We start from the raw sequence: 25,751 nt of genomic DNA on the forward strand, positions 1-25,751 counted from the left end.
ACATGTTTAGTTGAACCATTAACCCATTTAAAGTTATGATTATAATAAATATATGATACAATTTATAAGGTCAACCCACCTATAACCCTTTTAACCCAATTATCAAAACCAACAAACAACCTATATACACTTTGCAACCCCGTTTAACTTGTTTAGATACATGGAGTACAAAGACAAGTTGTTTTTGGTTTACACGATTTTAAGTGTTTAGATTGTGGTTGATGTCTTTGACATGTATAAATGTATCGCCCGTGCACAGTTCATCAAATTAAACCAGCTAACCCGACACTACCACCACCCCTACTTTTCCCATAAAAGGGTTCGCTAAAGTCGAAAATTAATTATACATTTCTACGTTATATATAAAACACAAGTTCAATAACACATGATTACAAATCATAATGTAAATACGTTTAGAAGGGTTTAGGGTTTAGAGCATGGCATAACAAGTTCTTTGAAACCAAAAATTTACTTCATATAAATCACGAACATTTAACGCGCTTATGAAACACGCATGATTCATTTCTTGGATGCCTTTGCTTCAGCATACAGTTTATCAATGCAATCCTGCAGATAATATACCAAAAAGAAGTTATAACATATAATCATGTAAGCATGACTTAACTTTTTTAATAAAAATGTTTGTGAAACAAATAATAGATACCTTATAATATTTTAGCAGCTGCTGCCTCTTCAGTTTAAATGTTGGTGTTATCAAGTCCCGCTCAAAGTCAAACGGAACGGGCTCCAGATGAACAGCTTTCAGCATCTCAAATCCACGAAGCTGCATTCGGGTTATCACTCGGGTCAAACAGAAGCTAAAGAAAACAAAACATGAACTAATAAACAAAAACTTTAAAGTCAAAACATACTTTATTATTCTTAGCCTCAGTATTAAGCTCATCAAGGATATATTTCTTAACATTTGGATTCTTGCATAATGATTCATAGTCTCCAGATTCATTATTCTTCGCCGCCCATTCCTCAACTGCTGCTCTATCCGGGACCACAACCGCCACGAGAAAAGATTCAAAACTATTGCCATACACCCAAATCTGTCATGTCACAAGAAGTTGTTAGTTTGTAACGAATGTTTATATTATTTGGTTTATAGTTTTATTTGCATTATAAGTATTTGCATACCGCGGTCACCAATGGGCACCGAGAATATGTGCTTTCAATGTTTTCGACCGCAACATATTCCCCTTGTGACAACTTGAATATATTCTTTTTCCTGTCTATTATTTTCATTGCACCATCCGCCTGCCATTCCCCAATATCACCTACAATAAATGGAAAAATAAGCCTTCAACGGTTCGGTTGGTTCTGGTTCGGTTTTTTAGTTTTACCATTTGAGCTTGAAAGATTTGGGCCGAAAAAAGGCCCAAAGTAACGAAACGTTGACTTTATTACTTTTGAGGTGTTTTATTATACCTGTATGAAACCAGCCACCAACAACAACCTCATTAGTAAGATCCTCTCGTTTATGATACCCCGAAAACAATGTGGTCCCCCTAAGACAAATTTCACCACGAGGCACGCTGCCGAGCGCATCATATCCCATCTCGGGTACCGACTCTAGCCGTGCTTCAATGGTTGTCATAGGTACACCGACGGTTCCTATCATAGAGTACACATTTGCTATGGACGTAAAACATCCACCACAGCTTTCTGTAAGGCCTGCCATTTATATATCATAATTTATAAAAAATGATAAGTTTTATAAAATTCTAATCTATATAAGTTATAATGTGTTATGGGTATACCATATCCTTGTGAGAGGACAGTACAACATGTCACCCTCAAAAATTCTTCCACATGTTTTGGCAAAGGTGCAGCTCCAGATAGCATAAGACGAACCCGTCCTCCAAATCCTTGTTTAATCTAGAAAAAATATCATAAAATAAAAACATGAAAAATAAACTAAAATTTACATAACTATAGATTGTGATACTAATAGATGACTAGTAGGTGTGTACACAAACTGAGCGTTCAGTGAACACTTCGTGAACTAGTCGGCAGAAAGTTCATTTATGTAATAAACGAATAACATATTTTTTGTTCATTTAGTTAAATGTACGAATATGAATACATGTCTTGTTCGTTCAATTATGTTCGAGAATGTTTGTTCACCTTTGTTCATTAAAATTCGTTTATGTTTGTTCGTTTACGTTATGTTCATTACTTTACCTTTGTTTAAGTTTGCTAGTTTACGTTCGTTAATATGTTCATTCAAACTTTTTTACTTAGTCTAGTTTTAGTAACTGCTTAGGCCAACACATTGTTTGACATTGCTTTTAACTAGTTGTAGCTCAGTTATGTTCATTCATCTATGTTAAGTTATGTTCATTCATTTACGCTCGTAAACCGTTCGCTTATACGGTTAACAAACAAACATAAACGAACACAAGCATGCGCATTTTCTGAACAAACGGACACACGCAAAAAACCTCGTTCGTGTCTGGTCGTTTTTTCAGTTAATGTTAATGAATGAACTTGAACATGAACATGCTGCGTTCGTGTTCATTTGGTTCGTTTAAAAGCCTAAAAGACTGAGTTTTAACCTTGTCGAAGACTAGCTTGTCCAAAAGAGGGGCTGATTTATCTTGTTGCATTCCCTTTTCAAGGTTCCTCAATTTACTGTTTAACATATTTTTAATTATTAGTTATAACTAACACAAGAAGAAACATAACTAATTGACAATTATGCGTGTAACATGAAACATACTAGGCGTATGCAAAATCAAATAACGCCTTCCTTACGGCACCACCAGCTAAAATCTTAGCCATTATACCTGCAAAACAATCACAAAACATAAGCTTATATAATCATGCAAAAATTTAAATCCTGCTATTTGATAATATGTTTCTTACCGGTATAAATACGGTCATAAACTCTTGGAACACCACAAAATATGGTTGGTTTCAATACAAGAAGATCCTCAATCAAATATCTGATATCCTGCAAGTTGAGATTGAAACCTGTTAGCATGCTATTAAATTTAAAGGAAATATATGTTATACAAATAGTCAACTAGATTATATCTTACTGCTTGCCAAAACCCTATTGAGGAACCTCTGAAGATGCAATACGTCTCGATTATCTGATCAAATATATGCGCTAATGGAAGAAACGAAAAGTAGCTATCTTCTTCCGAGAACTGCAAAAATAAAAACAAAAGTCATACAAGGAAACTATGTCCATATATCGAAACCGCAAATGAATAACTTGATATTAAACTTTACCGGTTTGTCTGTTTCCACAAGCATTTCATGCATGGACAACACTTCAGACATGAAAGCAGCATTGCTTAGTTTGACGCCTTTTGGTTCTCCGGTCGTGCCACTTGTATACATTATTGTGCATATGTCAGTTTTATGCTTTGCAGGCAGTTCATCTTCCAAATTCCCCTGCAAAATAATAAGATGTGACGAGTGGTTAAGATTGATTGCTGCAAATTCAATATTTGAACAAAATTTTGTACCATCGAAGCAAATTCTTCCCATGAGAAGCACTCAACACCGTGTTCCATGGCTTCTTTCTTTTGTGATTCAGAGATGATCCCAAAGCTCACAATAGCTTCAAGAGGAAAAAAATAATATTGAATTATTAGTTGATTACTTTTTAGAATGAATCTAAAGGTTAAGTCTTACTTTTTAGATTTGATGAGCATTTAGGAAGACATGATATTATCTGCATGAAGAATCCATATTCCATAAATAATCAAATAATGAAAAATTGAAAATGTGGCTAAAGAATGTAGGAGTATAAGTATAACATACAGAAGGTAATTTGTTATCTTGAACGAAAACTAATGAGATTTCGGCATGGTTGATGATGTATTCAACTGCATTAGCACCTGTGGAAATTACAGTTGATCGAACGGAGGTCATATTAATTATTAAACACAAATAAACCTGATTCAAGCTTCATGAATAAAATGAACATATCAATGTACCGAGTGTATCATATAGAGGAACATAGGTTATGCCATTGCTGTTACAAGCCTGATAAAATATAAACCAAGCAAAACAATATTCATTTTCCAATAAATTAATAAAAACAATATTACAAATCAAAATCTTATAAAATAATAGCCCTGCTTGCGGTGCGCACATATGATGTATATATGTGTGAACCCTCGGGTGGGCAAAAGTGAAATTGCACTAATTTTGACGTTATTTTACTAATCTCGTGAAAATAACGTTAAAAGTGACGGAAGGTTAATCAGGCATCATGTAGTGGCGTTGATAGCTGAAAGATAAGGGTACATGCACCGATCAGCCGGTGTCCCGATGATTGAGTGCTATGTGCCTTATGTCCAAGGCTTGATGCAAAACTACTATCGAGCCGGGGGTCTCACCGGAAGCAGCCTCTCTATCCCTATGGGGTAGAGGTAAGGCTGCCTACATCTTACCCTCCTCAGACCCTACCATAGCTTTGCTATTGGTGGGATATACTGAGTACGATGATGATGATGATGATGATGATGATGATGATGATGAAAATCATATAAAATAAAAAATAAAAAAAATTGTATAACATGAAATTCAATAATAATCATACCTCCATGGAAATGATCCATTCAGGACAGTTAGGTCCATATATGCCACACCGATCGCCCTATATTAATAACAAGTATGAAAAATGAATCACTTGGAATTTCCAAATCAGTACAACAAAGTTAGGTTATGAAATGCAGACAGAGTGCATACAGGATTAACAGATCGTGTTCGGATGGCTGAAGCAATTTTGAGTGCAGAATTGTAAGCTTCTTGATATGATAACCATGAATAGCCACCAGCCTGCATGAAACTGAATCAATTAGTATATTATCTTCCATTGATTGTATGTAATGTTAGTACCTTTCCATCGATGACTTGACGACGCCCAAGTGCAGGGTTCTTCGGGTTTCTTTTTGCAGACTCGCTGTTAAAATCGTTTGAAAATAATTAGGCGCCTACGTTGCTAACTATGATTAAGTGAAATGTTATATACAACTATACAAACAACACCCCGAAAGTATAAACCTGTCTATATGCCACGTACGGGCCATATGATGTCAAATTAAGTCCGCACAACATGACTTGGACCCTATGGCCCGCATGATACGACAACTGTGTCTAGATAATGTGTTATTGGTTTTACTTTAGACGTGACCAATAAAATGGTCATACATAAGACGGATCTATATGTTACTTTGATCATTTTTGTCCTTAAAATTGATTGGTGATTGAAAAATGAAAAATGGTAATTTTATTAATTGTTGAAGGTGACTATGTAAATAACATTCGCATTTATGTATGTTGGTGGTGGTGGGGTGGGGTGTTAAGAAGTTTAATAGTAATGCTATTGATAGCTACACCCATTAAAATTTTACAATTTTATACTCTAATCATGGATCTATTATTTAACGATGTCACAACATAAATCACTTCTTGATATAGAAAATTAGATCAAAATGACTAAGGTTTTTATGTATATACATATTTTTGAACAGCGAATTTCTAACATATGGGATAATGGAATCCAAAACCTTCCAACCTTTTAGTGTTTTAAAAGCTTTGTCTTTGTTGATGGGCCACCAACCATTTTAAACATGTTACTCGTTTTACTTCTTGAATTACCAACTTTAAAAAAAATAATAATAATTCAAACATAAATTATAACCTTTCTAATCTTAATGACAAAATAAAAAAAAATAAAAATTTATAACACATATATCAAACATTAAATGCATGAAAAATGTTTAATATGTCAAACAATTAAAAACCATTAATTGGAGTATTCATGGTTAATCTACCTAGTTTGCTAACAATTAAATATTGAAATTTGGTTTATTTTATCCCCTGATGCATATTTCATTATTTCTTGATGGAGATTGTATTATGTTTCGTGGCTAACTGCCTAACTCAATTTACTTGTCCCCCTCTAGCTTTTGTTACATGATCAACTTTGTAAAAAAAATATATAATTATAAAAACATTCAACAAAAAGTTATACATATACACACAAACAAAACACTAAAACAAACATTTATCACATAATCTCACACAATAAAAGATCATTAACAGATTTTTAAATTTTGAATTAAATAGGACTTGCATCGTCTTTGACTTGTTTGACTACAAGTCAAATCGATACAAAAACATTTATTTGAAAAAAAAAATGTTATTCTTTTTGTTGCTTATAATTTTTTTTAACATAACGTACTCAGAATCCTAGCTCCGTCACTGCCAGAGTGCCTTTTAACTTAATGTGTGCAATTGTGTAATAGATCATTTTATAAAACAATGAGATTTAATGTAACAAGTAATTACCTGAAAAAGTCCCAAGATGAATCATAACCGGGAGGCAACTCCATAAGACCATCTTTTGCATATATGCACCTATAAACCGGTCCCGCTGACGGAACGTCTCCGAGTGCCGCCCGTGAATCCTCCACTTTGACGGTGTAGAGTGACATTGTTATTTTTTTTCTTGTGATAGATGTGATGAGAGTGAGTGAATGAGTGAGTTGGTTGATAAAATGAGAAGAATTTAAAGAAGGAAGGTGGTGGCTCAGCTATATTATACGGCAGAGCTTTTATGACACCTCTCTTAAAATTAATTGTTGAATACCACACCACTCATTCCACGTAAATATTAATGCCTACCACCTTTAATATTTATTATTATTATTTTAATATTATGGTTTTTAGTTAATAGTTAAATAGTCAATAAAGTATTTGACTTTTGTTAACATTTAATTAGTGTGTTTGTCATAAATTTTACTCGTTTTAATTATATCAAGGGTACAATATTTGTAATAAATATTAATGTGTAATCTGATGAGTTATTGTGCTTTTTCTCAAATTGAATTTTTAAAATTTGTGACAACATTTTATTTTGTAAACATGATATGCTTTCTTTATTGCAAAGTTATGATCGATACTTGAATAATATCAAGCTGTATGTAATATCCCTTACAAATATTTTAAAAAACTCTTGACTAATGAAGTTATCATGAATTTAATGTTCTAACAACCGAATTGGGTGTCGTACAATAGTTTTGATGATTTACCGGCTCAACCACTTAGGTCAACAAAGGAGGAGAATCATCAACTGTTTTCCACCAGCTAAATTAAGTTTTATTGGTTTGTCTTATTTGTTTAAAATTACTCAATTTGCTTTTCCAGGTTGATTAACTTATAATGGAACCATAGATATCGATAATTTCTTGTTAAACAACTAGACCAGTCTGGTTTTAGAAACACTTATAAAAAGTTATAAACATAATTAGTGTATTTATAAGGTGTCCAACAAATAAAACAATAGTTTAGAGCTCATGGTAAATGCCATTTGATATTGTCGATTCATGTATTTATTGATTAATATAATGAAATATTAATATTGAAATGCTAAAAAACAAAATGAAAATTTACTCGAAGAAAATGAGTGGCCATAATTTATTGTTTTGGTGGTTGAATCACATTTATTGCATAAATAATTAAATACAACTTTGCATGAGAATGGAAACCTTTTGTGTCCAAACATTATAATCCCAAATTACCTTTATTAGTAGCATGTTAATGCACCATCTCTATAGTTAAGGTTTTCTTGGACAACATTGCTCTTCCTATCCTCTTCTCCACAAGAGATGAGATTCAATGTCGGAGCGTTGAAGATGGTCTAATACGTATTTGAGTTGGATGACATTTTTTTATATTAAAAAACAAAGTAGACGTGTATCAAGCATTGAAGAATGTATATTTTTAAAAATATTTTCCTGTTATTCTAAAATATATACAACTATTAATATGGTACATATTTACCAAACTTAATTATTATTGACTATAAAAAATTATTTATAAGCAATATTAATTATGTTGGTGGGTGAAATTTGGGTTCACTCGAAAGTCAAACCGGTTGCGGTAGCATTCAATTCTATAGTATACGTGGGCCACCGATAACATAAACAGAAAATTGAGAAAATATAAAAAAAATATATTTTTGTTAGAGGCTGCATTTTATTAACCACAAGGCCCAGGAAACAGGCCCAAAATCTTTTACGGCCCAGAACCACAAACCCAACTTAACAAAAATTACATTAGAAAGAAACCAAGAAAATACATTTAAGCCTCCCTGTTTGCTCTAACTTTTTAAGTTTTAACCACAAATATGCATCTTCTTTGATCCTTTCCACAATTCCGAACTCGGTATATCACCTGTTGTGAAAAATAGTTACATTTCAACATCTCCAAATGGTCCGCATAGTAACCAAAAACTCCACTTTGATTTGCTCCAAAATCCACCATTTTCCTAACTGAACTGACATTTAAAGGATAGGAATATGGAACCACAAACTTGACACCACACCAATTTAGCCATCATACAAGACACGAGAAGATGGTCTATGGATTCGTTCATGTAGCCGCAGTTACAACAATCACTCCCATTTGACTCCGTCAGTTGCATAAATCTGGTTTAGTATGGTATTGCATGCTACGTATGAAATGACATGATACAACATATTACTATACACATATTTTTATAAATATATAAAGTGATTATTAAATCATCATATATCAATATTGATGATAAATTTATAAGTTTGTTTTATATAAAACACTTTTCTGTGTGTAAATGTAATAACTATACATATAATAAATTGCATTAGTTTAAACGTGAAAAAGAAACTTAATTTTGTGTAATGATTTGGTGTCCTAATTTATTTTGGACAAAAACACAATAATTTACACTATTGAAAAATGGACCCGGAAAAACCGGGGGGGGGGGGGGGGGGGGGACTATACTTCACCCTTATTTAAGGAAAAATGAGATGAGTAATTAAGGAATGTAATGGATTTTAAATCATGCATTTTTTAAACGGTGAGTAATGGCTAAACCCCATAAAGGCTTTAGGGGTGGAATCATGCATGCTTGATAAAAAGAACAAAAAAATAATAATAAATAAGAAAAAAATGAAAAAGAAAAGCTAATGAAGTTTGATTGTTAGGACGGTTGAGGATTGGTGGCTAAGTTCTTTTGAATGACTAAATATTCTTTTTTTTTTCCTATTTCACACCTTAAAACCTTAAAAGTGGTCAATTAAGCATTAAAATCTTGTTTAACTTGGGCACATTTTTCTTCTCTCCTCTTTTTTTTTTGGGGGGTATATTAACAGTTTAGGGTATTGATTTATAAATAAGGGCAAAAGGGAAAAAAGAAGAGGGGGGGGGGGGGGTATATCCCATAATTCTACAAGTCTCCAAGTTAAAGAAAATGATGTTTTGCTTCACACTTTGCCAACACCAATTCATACAATACAAGCTAAGCTACCTCATCTTCCTAAGCATCATGTTTTCCCTTTATAGATTTCCATACCCTAATTTTCAAGAGCCATAGACTAAATATAGTAATAACCGTGTGAGCTAATCAAATTTGTATCAAACAAAGTTGTTTTCTTATAAGAATAAAAAGATCGTTGAATGTAAAAACGATCCAGTGTTATAAAACGAGCCAATGTTATAAAACCTGGTAACTTAAAAACGGATAAATTAACATCACCCTTGATTGTTGTCTGTCTCCACCACCTATTTGATGCCGCCAGCACCACCGCCACCGTATCGCAGCCACCACCAGCACCATAAATGTTGGCACCATCATCATTGTTGTTGCCTCCACCTCCACCTCCCCGAACCCAATGCCTCCTTTCACCGTCATTGTTGAGGGCACCGCCCCAACAACACCTCATCAGCGTCACCAACACCACTCCATTGTCGCAACCACCACCCGTAGCCACTAGTCACCATAAAGAAAATACAACAATGAACCTATTCTATACCTTGTTGTTTTCTAAAACACTCACTTAAAAAACCTAGTCATCGGAACCCGTTTTGGTTCGAGCCAAACTATAAGTCTATTAAAATGGTTCGTTTTGACTCGTACCCATTTTGCTCAAAATCTATATTGACCCAAACCCATTTAGACGTATCACCCAACCCGCCGGTTTGCCACTTTTATGTCGATTATCCAATAACTTGATTCTATAGTGCATAACAACCTTGTAGCATAAACCAAGGTACAATGCGTCAATGCCTCACATTGCATCTATGTAATCATGTATTCATGAGTGCCATAGTAGTCTTCTCCATACACATGTCCATGTATAAGCATACTTACTTTGTATTGCTTTTTTCCACAAGCAACCCTCCCAAAAAACAGAAAAAATACTGATACAATACTGTAATCAACAAGGTTGAAGGCCACTATTTTCTCCACCATTGATCAAAACTCTCCTTAACAAGTTATTCTTCTTTAGCAACTACTTGTTATCCCTTAAAAGAAACACATACAATCCTAATGCTTTACCTTTATAAATAAATCACCCCACATTCAACTTCTATATTTTCTTCTAACCCATTTTCAAAAACTTACACAACCAATTAACCATGAAATACAATGAAATTTCTCATGTCAGCCATCCTGAACACCGACTCACATACAACTACACTCAAATCCCATTCAAGTGCGATGGCTGCAACGAGCCCGGAATCGGGTCCCACTACAAATGCACCACATGCGACCATGACTTGCACGTCCATTGCGCCCTCCCGTCCCCTTCCATCTCCCATCCGTTCTACACCAAATGCACCTTCCAGTTCCTGACCACCCCACCTGGCTCAGCATCACGTTACTGCAACGCATGTCAAAAAGACATATACGGGTTCGTATACCACTGTAAAGCCTGTGGGTTCGACCTGCACCCATGTTGTGCTAAGCTCCCAGCCATGTTAGATGATGGTGAGGTCAAACTGTACTTGTGCAGAAAAGTGGGGTCCGCCTGCCACAAATGTGGTAAAAAAGGACGCAGTAGGAGCTACCGATCGACGTGCAAGAAGTATAATTTACATGTGGCGTGTGCAAAAGAGATGTTGGCAGAGAGTTGGAATGATATATATTATTGTGGGGTCCGGATCGGGGATGATGATGATTATTGTAACATGTATGGGCAAAACTGGAAACTGGAGGCGAAAATTCCTAGCTTGAAGGGTACATTACAAAGCTATCACAAAAAGGGTCCAAAAAGAAAAGGGAAAATCAAGAAATGCTGTAAGATAGCAGGTTTAGCGGTTCAGTTTGTGATATCAGCAATTCTTGGTGATCCTACTACTTTAATTGCTGGTATTGTGGGTGCTTTAATGTCAAAATAGAATAAAGATTTATCAAGTTCTAATCTTTTCAGTCGAGATTCAAGAACACGATAACTAGATTATGAAATGGTTTTATTATTGTAATATTGTAAACCTGAATTCATGTAAATTTGATTCCCATTAGAAGAAAATTGATACCAACACAACTCAAGCTACTAGCACTGTTTCCACAAGAAAATGGATATACAAACATCATCATCATCATCATCGTACTCAGTATATCCCACCAATAGCAATGCTATGGTAGGGTCTGAGGAGGGTAAGATGTAGACAACCTTACCTCTACCCCATAGGGATAGAGAGGCTGCTTCCGATGAGACCCCCGGCTCGATAGTAGTTTTGCACCAAGCCTTGGACATAAGGCACATAGCACTCAATCATCGGGACACCGGCTGATTGATGCATGTGCCCTTGTCTTTCGGCTATCAACGCCACCACATGATGCCTGATTAACCTTCCCCCACTTTTAACGTTATTTTCACGAGATTAGTAAAATAACGTCAAAATTAGTGCAATTTTACTTTTGCCCACCCGAGAGTTCACACATATATACATTATATGCGTGCACCGCCAGCAGGGCATAATTAGATGAAAAGATTAACTTACCCGCACCCGTAATTTACATCAGGATTTGTAGCAACAGACTTAAATGGGATTTCAACTCGTTCTTTCACAAGGCACCGAGTTACACCATTCTCAACAACCAGAATCTTACCAGGTGGACAAATGATCGCCTTTTCTGTCTTCTCTTCATTCCCATGTTCTTGAGCCATACCCAAAACCTTGGAAACACTTCCTCTTTTATCAAGTTTTGGTTCAAAACCAGACAAATGCAGAACGGCTATAAACCCAACAACTGTAATAACCGTTTTTGCAGCTGAACCAATAATATGTGTCAATCGTTTTAACGGGATTTTGGGCGTTGGTTGATGAACAGTGCCATTCGGTTCACCGTTTGAAAAGTCGTTTTGAGTGATTTTGTTTGTTATTGGGAAATGTGAGGCAGTTGGACGGGTTGGGTAAGGAGGCAGAAGTAGATCATTGCTTTCCATTTCTACTGCTGAGCTAGCGAAAGCAGTCTCCAAGTCATCGCCTTTGTATGCCTTTAGCTTTTGAAGCAGCTTCTTGCGACTGTAGTCGATTTCTGCTAAAGATGCTTCCTTCTCATACCATTGTTGTTGTTGTAGTGCCTGAAACAAAGTCCAAATTCTCATAACTGATAAGAAATCAAAAGACGCAGATCCTATATTTAAAATCAGTATTATGCAAAACCCTATAGACCAAGAATTCCATATGGGTTCACTATTATATTCAAGTCCACACTATACTTGACAAATTTCATGTGTTTCAAGTGGGGCTGTCCAAACTGCCCGACGCTCAACACTCGCTCAAAAAACGCTCGTTCCATTTCAGCTCGGTTCTGTTTGTAAACGAGCCAAGGACTAGCAAGCAAAGGTACTAATTTGTTTTCAGGTAACTTATATCCAGCTTCAAACTTGTTTTTTAAATTTTTAAGTAAAAAAAGAAATAAGTAATGCTCGAAAACTCGCTCAATGCCCGTGAAAAATGCTCGCTGAATTTCGGCTCAGTTTGTAAGCAAGCCGATTGGCTCGGTTTGGTTTGCAAATGAGCCCCACGCGCAAGCAAGCCCTCGCTCGGTTCGGCTCGAGAACAGCCTTAGTTTCAACTTTCAAGCATAATGTTTGTTAGAAAACAGCAATGCTAATCCTAATTTTGCCAGCAAAAAGATAAAAAAAACCCAAACATCATCCTTATCAGCACAAATTATAAAGCTTTTAATGAAAAAAAGCCAATTAGTTGCAAAACTGAACCGCTAAACATCTAATTCATGATATGAACGGCAAATTGAACCAAATTGACTTTAAACTGCAGCAAATCCCCTAACACAGGTAACAAATCAATGTAAAAACCTACATAATTAGGGTTTATAACAGAAGTCCTAAGAATTGAAGTGCAAACAGACCTGCAAAGAAGTTAATTGAGCCTCAAGAGCTTCGAGTGAATCGCGAATGTTGAGAAGACCATCGGCTTCTTCTTGTTCTTCACCGTCGTCTGGTGTTGATGATGCATTCTGGATGCAATTGGTAATCTTTGACCGAAGGTCTGAGGCTCGAGCGAGTACCAAGGCGATGCCGTCTTCATCCATTTGTTGTTGATAGGGTTTGCATAAAGAGCGCCAAAATTAGGGCTGGCTTTTCTATTGTGAGATAGACGTCACTAGACACTCTTTTTGTTCCCACCCTTCTTTACCAAAAACTAACAATAATAATAATAATAATAATAATAATAATAATAATAATAATTATTATTATTATTATTATTATTATTATTGTTATTATTATTTAACATTCCGCTTCCACGCACTCGTTCATTCAACAACAAATTTTAACATATCTTTACATCAACACCATATTAGTTTTCAATTTTTTCTTATAACCCTCGTTTTTTACCACGACAACAAACCTCCACAAACAAACACATCATCACCTATTACTTTATATTTAATCAAATAAAATACTTTTATTATATATTTAGTTATTGTATTAATCACCTAATAAATGTTCATGTTCATGTTAACCACTTAATAAAATTAACCCAAAAAAATATCCCCTAATATTAATTTAACCACACAACATATTAATTTAATCACACAACGTGCGCCGCCCCACTTTCTCTTTTATGTTCTTTTTTCTTTTGTTCATTCTAGATATGAAATTATCACCACCAAGAAAAGCATATGAAATTAAAGAAATCGATCTCCCTGTTGATTCAAACAGAAATCGATATTCCCATTCACTCAAACCGTATGTCGTCAGAAATCGAAATACGGTTAGTCTCCTTTAAATCGATTACATCAAAAACCTGAAAGTTGAAATAGATTTTGATTGGGTTTCATTGATTATTGTTAAAATTCAAGTTTTTTGTTTTTTATTAATTAATATGTAAAGGGGCCCACATCACAAGTTTTTTTTTGCAAGAACTTCAAACCCAAAACCTTCACTCCACAACAAAGAGATTTGTGCCCTCCAAAGTTTGGAGAGTGTCATGTAAATCCAAACCTAGAAAAAGAGTTTGTTGTGGATGCTTTAAGACTATTAGACTAAGTGTAGAGAGTTGACGTCACCTCCACATCAGCATTTTGGGATACCATACACACGGGTGATGGCATTGGTGAGGAGAGGAGCTTTTCAATCATTTAATTGAATTCATGCATTATATCGATAGTCTTTAAAGTTGTTTGCCCAAAATTAAGATTAGGTAATTATACTTGTTTTAGGAAAATTGCAAACATGTTCTCATGTACAAACTAATTACGCAGTTTTAATATTTGAACTCTTATTAACATTTACACATGCAAGAAAAACATAGCCAAGTCAAAATAAATCAATCTAGAGATGCATTTCCAACATGCAATATCAAACACTTAAACAAATTCTGACGAAATCAGATAACGAAAATCGAAGTTATGTGGGACCCAGTCAATCTTTTTCAACGATTTCCTTGTCTGAATCGACTTGAAACTCTTCAAATAAAGCTCAGGAACAGAATGTTCAATCATATCCATCAACCCATTCAAGCACAAACTCGAATCTTTCATGTACATTTCCACAAGTTTTGGGAGAAACAACTTTTGCCCTTTTGGTATTTTAATATTTGTATGAATGTACTCTTCTTTCGCCATTTCAAGCTCCTGGAAGATGCTCTTTGGCGTGTATACTCGCACCTGAAAATTAACTTAAAATTAAGAAAACAAGATACTAATTATCGCTAAAGACATCAAGATTTCAAGATTCAATCTTGAGTACCATGGGATCAGAATGACTTCCGCAACAAAGGGCGAAATATAAAAGAGGCTGCACATGATCTATTGCATAATCTTTTCGTTCATCTCTTGCCTTGCATTTAATCGTTGGAAATAGCAAAGATTGAAGCCACTACAAGCACAAAACTTTTGTTAGCTTCATTGAAAACCATATAATCTAGAGATGTCAAATGGGTAGGTAACAGGTCAAAACAATTATTTTTTGTATGATGCAAACAAGTTGGGTTGGCCCAAAAAAAACATTTTTTTTACCAAACTTTTGTTATGAACTTGGAATGAAAATATTTCATTATAACTTTTTTTATTGAAAAATAATGAACTTTATTATTATTATTACTACTACTACTATTACTATATTTGTTTGACCCGTTAGAGATAACGCGTAACCTAATTGACAACATTAAATATAAATTAGATGAAATTGACCCTCGTGAGCTTACTTGTCCGGGACGAGGCAACCTACATCCAAGTATAGTTCTTTGAATGTCACCAATGCTTATATTATGACCACCAACGTTATAAGAAGCCTGAAATACACATAAAGTTTATTTCTTTTGCATTACAAAGGACTAGAAAACTATTTGTCATGATATGTGTGTGTTTATATGCTGGATTCGTCTGTTTACCTTAAGAGCTAAAGTGATTCTCTTCATAGCACCGCGTGGAGTTCCATAAACCAAGAATGCCTATAACACAAATGTTATAAGTTATAACTCAAGTTTCCTCGTTTTTAGCAAAAAAATTCAAAATTAGCGTGTGACTATTACATGCATCATGAGTGCGTTATGAACGTTAATCCAAAATGCAAGCTTTTCCTCGGGTTTCAACTTTCTCGGGTCAACCTGTTCTAACTGAGAAACTAAAGACCTACAAAAAGATTGTACTTTTATGATAATTATAAATGTAAAACGACACAGGTCAGGATCATAAACTCAAAAGGTGTCTAATACTCACTTATAGTTTCGTTCTTTGTGTTCAACATTACTCGATCTATTATCATTTATGCAAATACCTTGCACCTCAACCACACTTAACCAAGGTTCACTAAACTCCCTTAATGGTTCAAACTCGTCACGAACCCATTTTGTTTCACTTTCACATTGTGGGCTCCACATAACAAACTCGTGTTGTGGTGAAGATTCACCAAGTGGTGAAAAGAACGCATGATTCAACAAAGGCGGATCAGCAATTTGACAGTAGATGGTGCAAATGCATTTAACCATCTCCTCAGAAAGCCGGTTTGCAGACATACATATATCGCGATGCTCAGATAAACTTATGTTTGATAAATCATCCGTTGCACGCTGATACAATATCAAAGTTTGTAATGCTAAACTCAAGATTCCTTATAAAAACACTAACAACTATATTAACAAGCTGTAAAGATTGATTATTCGATTCCGTTAAGGTACCTCTAGCAATGCTAATGGCAATGAGTTGTATGAATCAAGAGCTTCAAGAAGATATTTTTCTGGAACATTTTTCCTTGATGAAAGTGAAGAGTGACTTCTATGAACAGTCGCATCTTCAATCGGTTCCTTTGATACTGGTTTTATATAATCTTCAAAAGCTTTACGGTAAAGCGAAAGGAGATACTTTTCCAAATGCTTAACTTCAAATTCCAGCATTGATATCTCATTGATCAAATCTTTAGCACGCTGATTCATCAAACGAACACGCATTTTAAAATAATGAAAATATTCTTGAAAAATATTTAGTCAAGTTGAGCTTTTTTTTCTTTTTTTTTACCTGTGGAAGTGAATCTTCATTATTCGGATTATGCATCAGAGGTTTATCAAATGTTGCTTTCTCCAATTCTCTGCGCATAATGAATTGATCTTCGAGTTGCTTTTGAAGTAGTAGAATCTGCATACAGAACCAAAACTAATGATTGAATGCAGAGAATTGCAGAAGACTTCTGGTGAACATTTAAACTTCTATACCTCTTTATTTAGCGACTCTTTCGTGCTTTTAAACCGTCCGTCGGGCTCTATGTAATTCTTAACCTGTTTCATTAACTTGTTAATGCTAAAACCAAGATTGACAGAGACTAATAAAGATCAAGAAACCTCACCATTTTCTTATGTTCATAGATTCTTGGATCACTGTCAAATATGAAAACAAAACCGGAATCAATTCGACTTAACATTTGAGACTATAGTCAATATATTCAAACAAATCATATAAACAAATAAGTGTTTTAGAACCCAAACTGTTGCTAACAAAACTCACATATGAAAATCATCAAACACTTAGTATGCACAACGAAACACGTGTGGAGATAGAATAATAATACCTGTTGCAACGCTTGTGTTTTGGAGCAAATGATTTCATCTTCAAAAGAAATAGAGGTACTGGAGATGGACCCACTTTAATAAACCATCATTACTTGTGATAAACCCCACATAATCCCAAAATTACAACATCAAGAATAAAAACATAATTAGAGTTCATCAAGAACAGAGGACTGTTATTAATTCTCCAAAATATTAAACCAAAATCTCAACTTTATCCCATACACCAAATGGGTTTTATCTAAAATCACTAATCATAATAATCTTGAAGATTTTCATCATCATATGTTCTAAGTATGGAAGCTCATTGGTCTTGTTATTTACCTCCATTTTCCATTTTGAACTTTTTGTAATAAATTAATAACCCCATGATTATTTGTTTATTTAAAGAAGGAAGGATTTATTTTTTGTTAAATGTATTACTTAAATAGTTATTTTGGCAATGTTTTCAAAAGTTTATCAATTTGACTTATACAAAATCTTTTAATATAAGGAAATGTAATCAATAATAAACATGTGGTTTAATTTTCTATGCATGATTTAACGGTTCTACAAACTTTTTTTTAGAAGTTTATCAATTTGACTACTACAAAATCTTTTAATACAAGGAAATCTAATCAATATTAAACATGTGGATTGTTTTTATATGCAAAATTTGACCGCTTTTACCGTCAATTAGACCACATTCAACGTAGGGTTCACGACGCTACCACCTCGATATTGTCCAACTATACCATGACCACACACATTTTCTTTCAACTCTCCCTCTAATCAAAAAGACTGGTGGCTGCCACCAGACGGTCCGTATTATAACTTATGCAAATTTTGTTATAGTTCGTGACATTTGTGGCGTATTTTGAACGTATGTAATGATTTGTAATGCTTAAACTTATAAGTTATAACTTCTAATTATAAAAAAGAGAGTTGTTTTTTTCTGAAATATATTTAGTAAAATTCCATATTTGAATTTAGTGGAATGTTATTTTGTTTAAACAAGGTGAATGTATTTGACCGGTGACTAGTCTTTGGAAAGTGATGTTACCTTTGTGTATGCGCCTTTTGCAAAGTGTTGGCTTTTATTTTTTTGCATCAAAAGGAGTAATTCACGTCCATACATTGACAAATTGATGGAAAAGAATTTAATATGTAGCATTTGGCATATAGTGCATGAAAATAAACTTCTAACTAAAGATAACTTCACCGTTTCTCCCTTTCTTTCTTTCTTTCTTTCTTTCTTTCTTTCTCTTTTTGTTTTTTATTTTCTTTTCTAGAATGTGATCCGAAGCAAACCCTGTTGTGTTGTGGTCTTGAAAACAATAACATAGCGTTGTAATTTAGCTGATGAGAATAAAGCACACATCTTGAAGTGTCTTTTGACGCGTTAGGCTGTGTAATTGATGAGCTACAAAATGGGGTGGTTTGTGTCATTTGGCACCAAGTCAGCAAAGGATGGATTTTTGTTTTCAGGGTGTAGTGATATTGTAGTCCCTATATATATATTACACACACATACTTAATATAATAATATAAAATCAAAACACACACATGCGACAAATTTTAATCACCCCCCCCCCTTGTCGCCCCTTTGATTGCCCCGGGGGCGGTTTTGTCGCCCCAAAATTGCCGCCCATTACACATAGCCTTATTGAGCATTTTTAAGGTTATTTGTTTATAAAAAAACAGTTTCATCAATCTGTCAATTCTAAGTTTCAAACTTACCGACCACAGTATTTGATGAGGAATGTTGGTTGATGCAAGCAACTAAATATCTTGTGAATCCAATCCCACTAAATTTAGGGGTGTTTGGGATTCCTTATTTTGCCTCCTTATAACTTTTCATTAAGTTAATAAATTAAAAAGGTGTAACTTATGGAACTTTTCATCTCACAATATAAGCAATCCCAAACACCTTATTATTTTTCAAAAAGTTTATAAGTTATAAGGAGGTGAAAATAAGCGATCCCAAACACCCCCTTAGTCTCAAAAGCCCCCAAAGGGTACACAAATCTTCATGTTTGGCTTTTATTTGTCAAACCATTAACATATGCTCTTAATCTTTTAACGTAGAAAGGTTCTATGTTACCATTTAGTCATATAGACAAGTACTTGCATATGACATGGATTGAAGAAAAACTAACAGATAATTAAACCTTATTTTGAATCTTTAAACTCTGACTTTTTTTTACATGAACAATCTTAGTTGAAACATTTGGTTTTTGGTAGAGAATTTGTATGAGATTTTTGGAGCATGTATGGTCTTAGAAATGTAGAATAAAAGGAGCCTCAAAAGGGGAGAAAGTTGAAAGTCAAATACAAAGCAAAAGGAATTGAAAAGAAGTTAGTCTGTTTAGGCAATCTCCCTATTGTCTAATTCCAAGTTAAAGTTCTCCACTAGGTTCTTGATGAGATATTGGTGCACAAAGGTCCCATTTTTCTGGGCTGGAGAACACAAAAAAAGAAGCTTTCTAATAAACTTTTTTATATCATCTCCCAAGAAAATAAAGTTAACAAAAGACAACCAAATAGCATCAATACTTAGTGGTTTTATAAAAGTTAAAGAAATTTTTACAAACTTTGTTTCAAATTTGTAGCATTTGTTATGAGCCTAATATATATAGTGACGAAACAACAAATGTTCAACCGGGGTCACAAAAGAAACTTTCTTTTGACAAAACGATGAGTTGGATGCCCCTATTAAACGAGAATTTGGCTTGCTAGAAGATCAATGAATGCATTTTTTTTAAATGTAAATGTTCATATTATAATTTTTAATTATCACATGCTTCATCTAGAATATGTGGTACTAATTGCTATGGAGGTAATGTTAATTGATAGATGGAGTATTAAGCTATAAGTTTTGTTATGTATGGTATACTTTGGACATTTAAAAATATGATTATTAATATCATCAAACAAAATTGTAAAGCTTATGTCACTTTGGAATCTAGAATCACTTTGTTTCACGCCAAAGTTGAGAAGTACATTCACTCTCTCTAAGATAAGAAGAAACTTAGATTTTAAAGTATTTATGAAAGGGAAATTACATGAAAGTGTAATGGACCTTTTATGAATTATCTTGGATTTCAAAACTTGCCTTCTTATGCAATAAACTTTCATTTTGCTACTATATAATATAAAGAGTTAATGGCCAAGAAATCGATACACTAAATCACATGTATGTTCTTCAAATCGTGGTGTTGTTCTTGAATTCGTCGAACGTTAGGGTTGTAGATGGCTAAACGGTATTGATTAAGTCTAAAAAGACGATTATAACCCTCACGAAACGTGACAACGAAGTAACGGCATAGTTGGATGCCGTTAGACGGGGGGGGGGGGCATATATAATTAGCTATGATGACTAAATTGACAAAATTTCAAATTTTGGACCGAAGTGAGAAAAGTATTAAATAACATGGACGAAAATGACCATTAACTCAAAATAAAAAGTGGAAAGACAAAAATACCCTTAAACTGACGGCATAGTTGGATGCCGTTAGGCGGGGGGGCGTAATTTGCTAATGTTTAAAACTACAAGAACTACATTGACAAAATTTCAAACTTTTGACTGAAATGACAAAGTAGCAAACCACATAGACGAAAATGACCATTAATAACACATTTAAAACGCCATATATTAATATCACTACTCAGTACTCACTCCACTACGCAGATGTGCGACATGTGTCCCTATTAATATATTTTAACTTTCCAAAATAAATTATGTAACATCTTCATGCACTTACAGGGCCGTCTCGTGGGTAAGTCAAATGAGACAAAGGCCTTCAGATTTATAGGGCCTCCATCTTAAATAAAAGTTACGTATTATGAATTTTGAAAGTAGAGTTCTTTTATAATTAGTAACTCAATGATGAACCACAAGCTAACGATGATTGCTTCATATTCATTATCACGACATATCACTCATATTTTATAATTCATGTATACTCTCTAATGCTATACGTATACAAAAAAGAAATAAAAAGGCCTCAACATTTTAGTTAGTTTTAGGCCTCTGAGGATATTGAGACGGCACTGTGCACTTAAGATTGTAACAAGAGTAAAAGACATGGTTTGTTGTAAAAATACCGGTTCAAAAGGAGGAATTTAGGTCTCTATTTAACAAAATTTATAGATTATGTATTTTATTTGTGTCGTTCAAGAGTAAGGTGGTGACATTCTAGACATCTAAGGCTTCAACAACGGAGATATAAAAAAGAAACTTTGCATTCCGACTTCTCAATTGTGGAGAATGACAAGGGGAAATCAATCAAATCATCAATGAGGTTGTGAGGTGTTTGGTGAAGAGTTTAGATGCGTACGAGACCTGTATTAATTATCCTAATCTCATGTCATATCAAAAACTGTGGAACATACCTGTACGAGACCTGAATTAATTATCCAAGTCTCATGTGATATAAAAAACTGTGGCACATAACCGTCGGATTCATGTTATTGTTTTTACCATCCCTAGGCATGAGGTAAAAGTGAGGGTAACAACCTGATCAATCAAATATAACTTCCACTTTTTCCCATTTCAGTTTTTAGAAAATTTATGTTTGTTCAAAGTGATTTTAGACTTGCAAGTTGCAACCTTTTAACCGGGTTGGCTCAAGAAATGGAGGGTGTGCTACTACATAGGGCCCTCTCTCACGGGGCCTAATTTTTTTATTTTTATTTTTTATAAGGGATTATTCTATAGAATAGTAACCAACTTTGAAAATTGTTTCAATCAGGTCATTGATAAAAACTTTTGTTCCAATCATGCCATTGAACTTTCATTTTTGTTCCAATCCTAGATATTTTACCTGTATAGCAGGTAATCTAGGTTTTTTTTTAATTTTTCAATGTGTTTACTAACTTTTAAACTTTTAAAGGTTGCGAAAATTAGTAATAATGCGAAATATAATTTTAAAATTCCGAAAATTTGCAAAAAAAGTTCGGAAAATTGCAATAAATTGCAAAAATTGAAAAAAAAAATAAAAAAAAATGTTCAAAACAGGTCGGAACGGGTTAGGGTCAACATGTTCGGGTTAGAACGGGTCAATATCGTAACTGGTCAAAACGGGTTTCTGGTAAGCTTTTTTTTTGGACCAATGAATCAGCGTGTTTTCAACACGTTACAGCTCGTTTTAGCAGCAAAAGCTTGTTTAAGCGATTTTTCAGCTCGTTTCAGCACCTAACAGCTCGTTTAAAGCGATTTTTTAAGCTCGTTTCAGCACCTAACAGCTCATTTAAGCGACTTTTAAACTCGTTTCAGCACCTAACAGCACGTTTAAGCGACTTTTCAGCTCGTTTCAGCACCTAACAGCTCGTTTAATTGATTTTTTCAGCTCGTTTCAGCACCTAACAGCTCATTTAAGCGACTTTTAAACTCGTTTCAGCACCTAACAGCTCGTTTAAGAGACTTTTCAGCTCGTTTCAGCACCTAACAGCTCGTTCAAGCGATTTTCAGCTCGTTTCAGTACCTAACAGCTCGTTTAAGCGATTTTTCAGCTCGTTTCAGCACCTAACAGCTTGTTTAAGCGATTTTTCAGCTCGTTTCAGCACCTAACAGCTCGTTTAAGCGATTTTTCAGTTCGTTTCAGCACTTAACAATGATTTAGAAACGGGTTTCGGGTCAGAACGAACTGAAATATCGCTTAAACGAGCTGTTATGTGCTGAAACGAACTGAAAAATAGCTTGAACGAACTGTTAGATGCTGAAACGAGCTAAAAAAATCGATTAAACGAGCCGTTAGGTGCTTAAACGAGCTAAAAATATCGCTTAAACGAGCCGTTAGGTGCTGAAACGAGCTGAAAAATCGCTTAAACGAGCTATTAGGTGCTGAAACGAGCTGAAAAAATCACTTAAATGAGCTGTTAGGTGCTGAAAGAAGCTGTTAGGTGCTCAAAACGAGCTGTTAGGTGCTCAAAATCACTTAAACGAGCTGTTAGGTGCTCAAAACGAGCTGGAAAATCGTTTAAACGAGCTGTTAGGTGTTGAAACAAGCTGAAAAATTGCTTAAACGAGTTGTTAAGTGCTGAAACGAACTGAAAAAAACGAGCTTTCGCTATTAAAACGAGCTGTAACGTGTTGAAAACGCGCTGATTCGTTGGTCCAAAAAAAACTGACCCGAAACCCGTTTTGACCTGTTTGACCCGTTCTAACCCGAATCTGTTGATCCTAACACGTTCCGACCCGTTTTGAACATTTTTTTAATTTTTTTTTTACTATTTTTGCAATTTATTGCAATTTTCCAAACATTTTTTTGCAAATTTTTGGAATTTTAAAATTATATTTCGCATTTTTACTAATTTTCGTAACCTTTAAAAGTTATTATGCAATGTAAAAACATTGAAAAATTAAAGAAAAAAACCTAGATTACCTGCTATACAGTTAAAATATATAGGATTGTAACAAAAATGAAAGTTCAATGACCTGATTGGAACAAAAGTTTTTATCAGTGACCTGATTGGAACAACTTTCAAAGTTGATTACTATTCTATGGAGTAATCCCTTTTTATAAATATAAACATATAACATCTAAAAGGATTTATATAGGTTTAGTTTGAACTTTGGAACTATTACCTTGGTAGACCTCAAGATTTTTCATTTTATAAAAACAATTTAAATAGGAAGAATTTTGTATATACCTTTGTAAACTTATGAAGTATCATGTGTGTATAAACCCATTTTATGTGATTTCCTTATTTATGACAATTTACCCATATTAACTAAAATACTTTTAAAACTTTTTTTTTTAGTTATCAATATAGTTTAGAAAAGTCTGAGTTGGTTTCTTAATGGACAATCCACCGATTATACTTCTCACATATGTTTCAATCGCATCATATCTTCAATGCTACTTCTCTAATTATTCTTAAAATTGCATCTACATTGATTCTCGACACTGTTTAGAAAATACCTTGTAGCTACTACTTTGCTTTACGCATTCACTTTTTGTTTCTTTCGTTCACGTTATTAACCTAAGAGCTATTGGTGTCGTAAAATTGTAGGTGACCATATTCTGTTGTGGCTACAATGATTATTTTATTACTTACAGTTCCAACAACTATTTCTATATCAATATTTAACGAGATAATTTAAAAACTCTATAGACTATGTTGAACTATTGAGTTATATTATAACAAATGCATGTAAATATAAAGTTTTGAGGTAAAAACCATAAAAAGAGCACCCGAAAGGGACCGTTGTTACTGCACTAATTTTGTTTGTTTATTTTTATAATAGTTATCTTTGCATCGGTGAGTCTTTTGTTGGAATTTTGGACATAAATATTTATATATAACTATAGGATATATAAATTAAATATGTTTGTTGGGTTTTAGGTTGAGAGAGTTTTACAACGAACCAATACCTCGTTCAAAATGAAGTTAAGATGAATGAGACATCGATGTTCAAAGTTGAATTTCTAAACATGTTAAGGTAAATGGATTAAAGATGTTTTCCCATTTAATACGGAATCTGAAAAGAAAGAAGTTAAGTGTCAAAGTGTTGAAACAAAATAATGGCATTGATGACATCTAATGCTACTTATTTTCATTTTATACCGGTGGCTCTTGAGTTGTCTTCAACGTTTGTAACCATTTCCTTCTATCCACCATATTAACCAAGGTGAGCTTGGTTGAAGGTGTAAAGAAAATCAACAATCTTGAAATGCTTCGTATGCTCTCAAGAACACTCAACATGCTTTCGCTCCAGCAATCTTGAAGGTGCTTTTTCAAGCTCGGTGGTCTACTCCTTGTTGTACCCTGGGAGACAGACTTGTTCTCAGTGGAGACACAAAATCTGTCTTAAGGGAACTGTGTCAAGCACGAGCCTCAACTTTCTAATTCTACTTCTTTCTTCATATTTGCTTATTTTAGCTCAAAGGATTCGCACAATAAGGCACGACCCAAGCACTCATTGAAGACCATACAAAAGGGTGTTCAAGATTATGATATTCAAGCACTTGTCAAAGACCACAGTTTGAATCAACGTATATACGTATGTTGTATTATTTTTCGTTTGGATATATATGCGGTACACATACTACAATTTTCTATGTGTAAATTATAAGTTTTGTTTATAAATTTTTAATAAAATTGTGACTCATTTCCTACATTATATATATATATATAAGGATCCAAGTTTACTGGTTGCATAGGGCACTCGAAATCTCAGGGTCGGCCATGCTTTTATACAGTGTCATTAAATAACGAAAATATTGTTCATAAACATCTAGAATCATATACAACATATCAATATATTTGCTTAATGGAATAAGCAGAAGCATATGTTGAATACTTAAAACCAAATTGATCATATATAACCAAAATAGTCCAAACGAGATGTAATTAGACATATTCTTAGGCATGGTTAGTGTCGTAAAAACTTTGATTGGACCATGTGGTGTTGCCACGTTAGATTATTCTTT

The 25,751-nt window shown here is 34.1% G+C and overlaps 4 protein-coding genes across 4 annotated transcripts; 1 reads left to right on the plus strand and 3 right to left on the minus strand.

Moving 5' to 3' along the window:
- Window positions 1–350: 350 nt before the first annotated feature.
- On the minus strand, window positions 351–6,650 carry LOC143550829 (putative CoA ligase CCL6). The gene is made up of 19 exons (XM_077041410.1): window positions 6,322–6,650; window positions 4,867–4,930; window positions 4,717–4,806; window positions 4,568–4,624; window positions 3,960–4,008; window positions 3,784–3,860; window positions 3,655–3,694; window positions 3,486–3,580; window positions 3,247–3,411; window positions 3,051–3,161; window positions 2,875–2,962; window positions 2,729–2,795; window positions 2,565–2,640; window positions 1,767–1,884; window positions 1,435–1,680; window positions 1,144–1,283; window positions 873–1,055; window positions 665–784; window positions 351–567 (listed from the first exon to the last, which is right to left on the minus strand). Exons 1-19 carry the CDS (start codon window positions 6,465–6,467, stop codon window positions 520–522), a joined length of 1,980 nt encoding a protein of 659 aa, XP_076897525.1. The 5' UTR covers window positions 6,468–6,650; the 3' UTR covers window positions 351–519.
- Window positions 6,651–10,320: 3,670 nt separating this feature from the next.
- Window positions 10,321–11,315, plus strand: LOC143550801 (protein VACUOLELESS GAMETOPHYTES-like). Its single transcript, XM_077041389.1, has one exon. It carries the CDS (start codon window positions 10,435–10,437, stop codon window positions 11,194–11,196), a length of 762 nt encoding a protein of 253 aa, XP_076897504.1. The 5' UTR covers window positions 10,321–10,434; the 3' UTR covers window positions 11,197–11,315.
- Window positions 11,316–11,789: 474 nt separating this feature from the next.
- Window positions 11,790–13,443, minus strand: LOC143550802 (plastid division protein PDV2-like). The gene is made up of 2 exons (XM_077041390.1): window positions 13,181–13,443; window positions 11,790–12,386 (listed from the first exon to the last, which is right to left on the minus strand). Exons 1-2 carry the CDS (start codon window positions 13,361–13,363, stop codon window positions 11,799–11,801), a joined length of 771 nt encoding a protein of 256 aa, XP_076897505.1. The 5' UTR covers window positions 13,364–13,443; the 3' UTR covers window positions 11,790–11,798.
- Window positions 13,444–14,563: 1,120 nt separating this feature from the next.
- Window positions 14,564–17,675, minus strand: LOC143550803 (uncharacterized). The gene is made up of 11 exons (XM_077041391.1): window positions 17,337–17,675; window positions 17,115–17,145; window positions 16,984–17,046; window positions 16,790–16,906; window positions 16,453–16,698; window positions 15,995–16,344; window positions 15,808–15,907; window positions 15,667–15,726; window positions 15,481–15,567; window positions 15,024–15,152; window positions 14,564–14,941 (listed from the first exon to the last, which is right to left on the minus strand). The coding sequence occupies exons 1-11, from the start codon at window positions 17,372–17,374 to the stop codon at window positions 14,642–14,644; spliced, it is 1,521 nt and encodes a 506-aa protein (XP_076897506.1). The 5' UTR covers window positions 17,375–17,675; the 3' UTR covers window positions 14,564–14,641.
- Between the last annotated feature and the right edge of the window lie 8,076 nt (window positions 17,676–25,751).

This window comes from Bidens hawaiensis, unplaced genomic scaffold (assembly GCF_021521415.1).
Source record: "Bidens hawaiensis isolate Kalapana, Puna unplaced genomic scaffold, B.hawaiensis_p1.1 tig00016189_1, whole genome shotgun sequence".
Lineage (NCBI taxonomy): Eukaryota > Viridiplantae > Streptophyta > Magnoliopsida > Asterales > Asteraceae > Bidens > Bidens hawaiensis.

Bases quoted from the DNA above. Each gene is read 5' to 3' on its own strand.
- LOC143550829 (XM_077041410.1), bottom strand. From the start codon at position 6,467: ATGTCACTCTACACCGTCAAAGTGGAGGATTCACGGGCGGCACTCGGA. The intron at 2,796-2,874 runs GTAAGAAACATA...ATTGTTTTGCAG, and splicing joins TTATGACCGTATTTATACCG to GTATAATGGCTAAGATTTTA. The intron at 1,056-1,143 runs GTATGCAAATAC...GTGACATGACAG, and splicing joins GGTGCCCATTGGTGACCGCG to ATTTGGGTGTATGGCAATAG.
- LOC143550801 (XM_077041389.1), top strand. From the start codon at position 10,435: ATGAAATACAATGAAATTTCTCATGTCAGCCATCCTGAACACCGACTC.
- LOC143550802 (XM_077041390.1), bottom strand. From the start codon at position 13,363: ATGGATGAAGACGGCATCGCCTTGGTACTCGCTCGAGCCTCAGACCTT. The intron at 12,387-13,180 runs GTCTGTTTGCAC...ACTTTGTTTCAG, and splicing joins CTCAATTAACTTCTTTGCAG to GCACTACAACAACAACAATG.
- LOC143550803 (XM_077041391.1), bottom strand. From the start codon at position 17,374: ATGAAATCATTTGCTCCAAAACACAAGCGTTGCAACAG. The intron at 16,699-16,789 runs GTAAAAAAAAAG...TTGATGAATCAG, and splicing joins ATGAAGATTCACTTCCACAG to CGTGCTAAAGATTTGATCAA. The intron at 15,727-15,807 runs GTAATAGTCACA...TTTGTGTTATAG, and splicing joins ATAACGCACTCATGATGCAT to GCATTCTTGGTTTATGGAAC.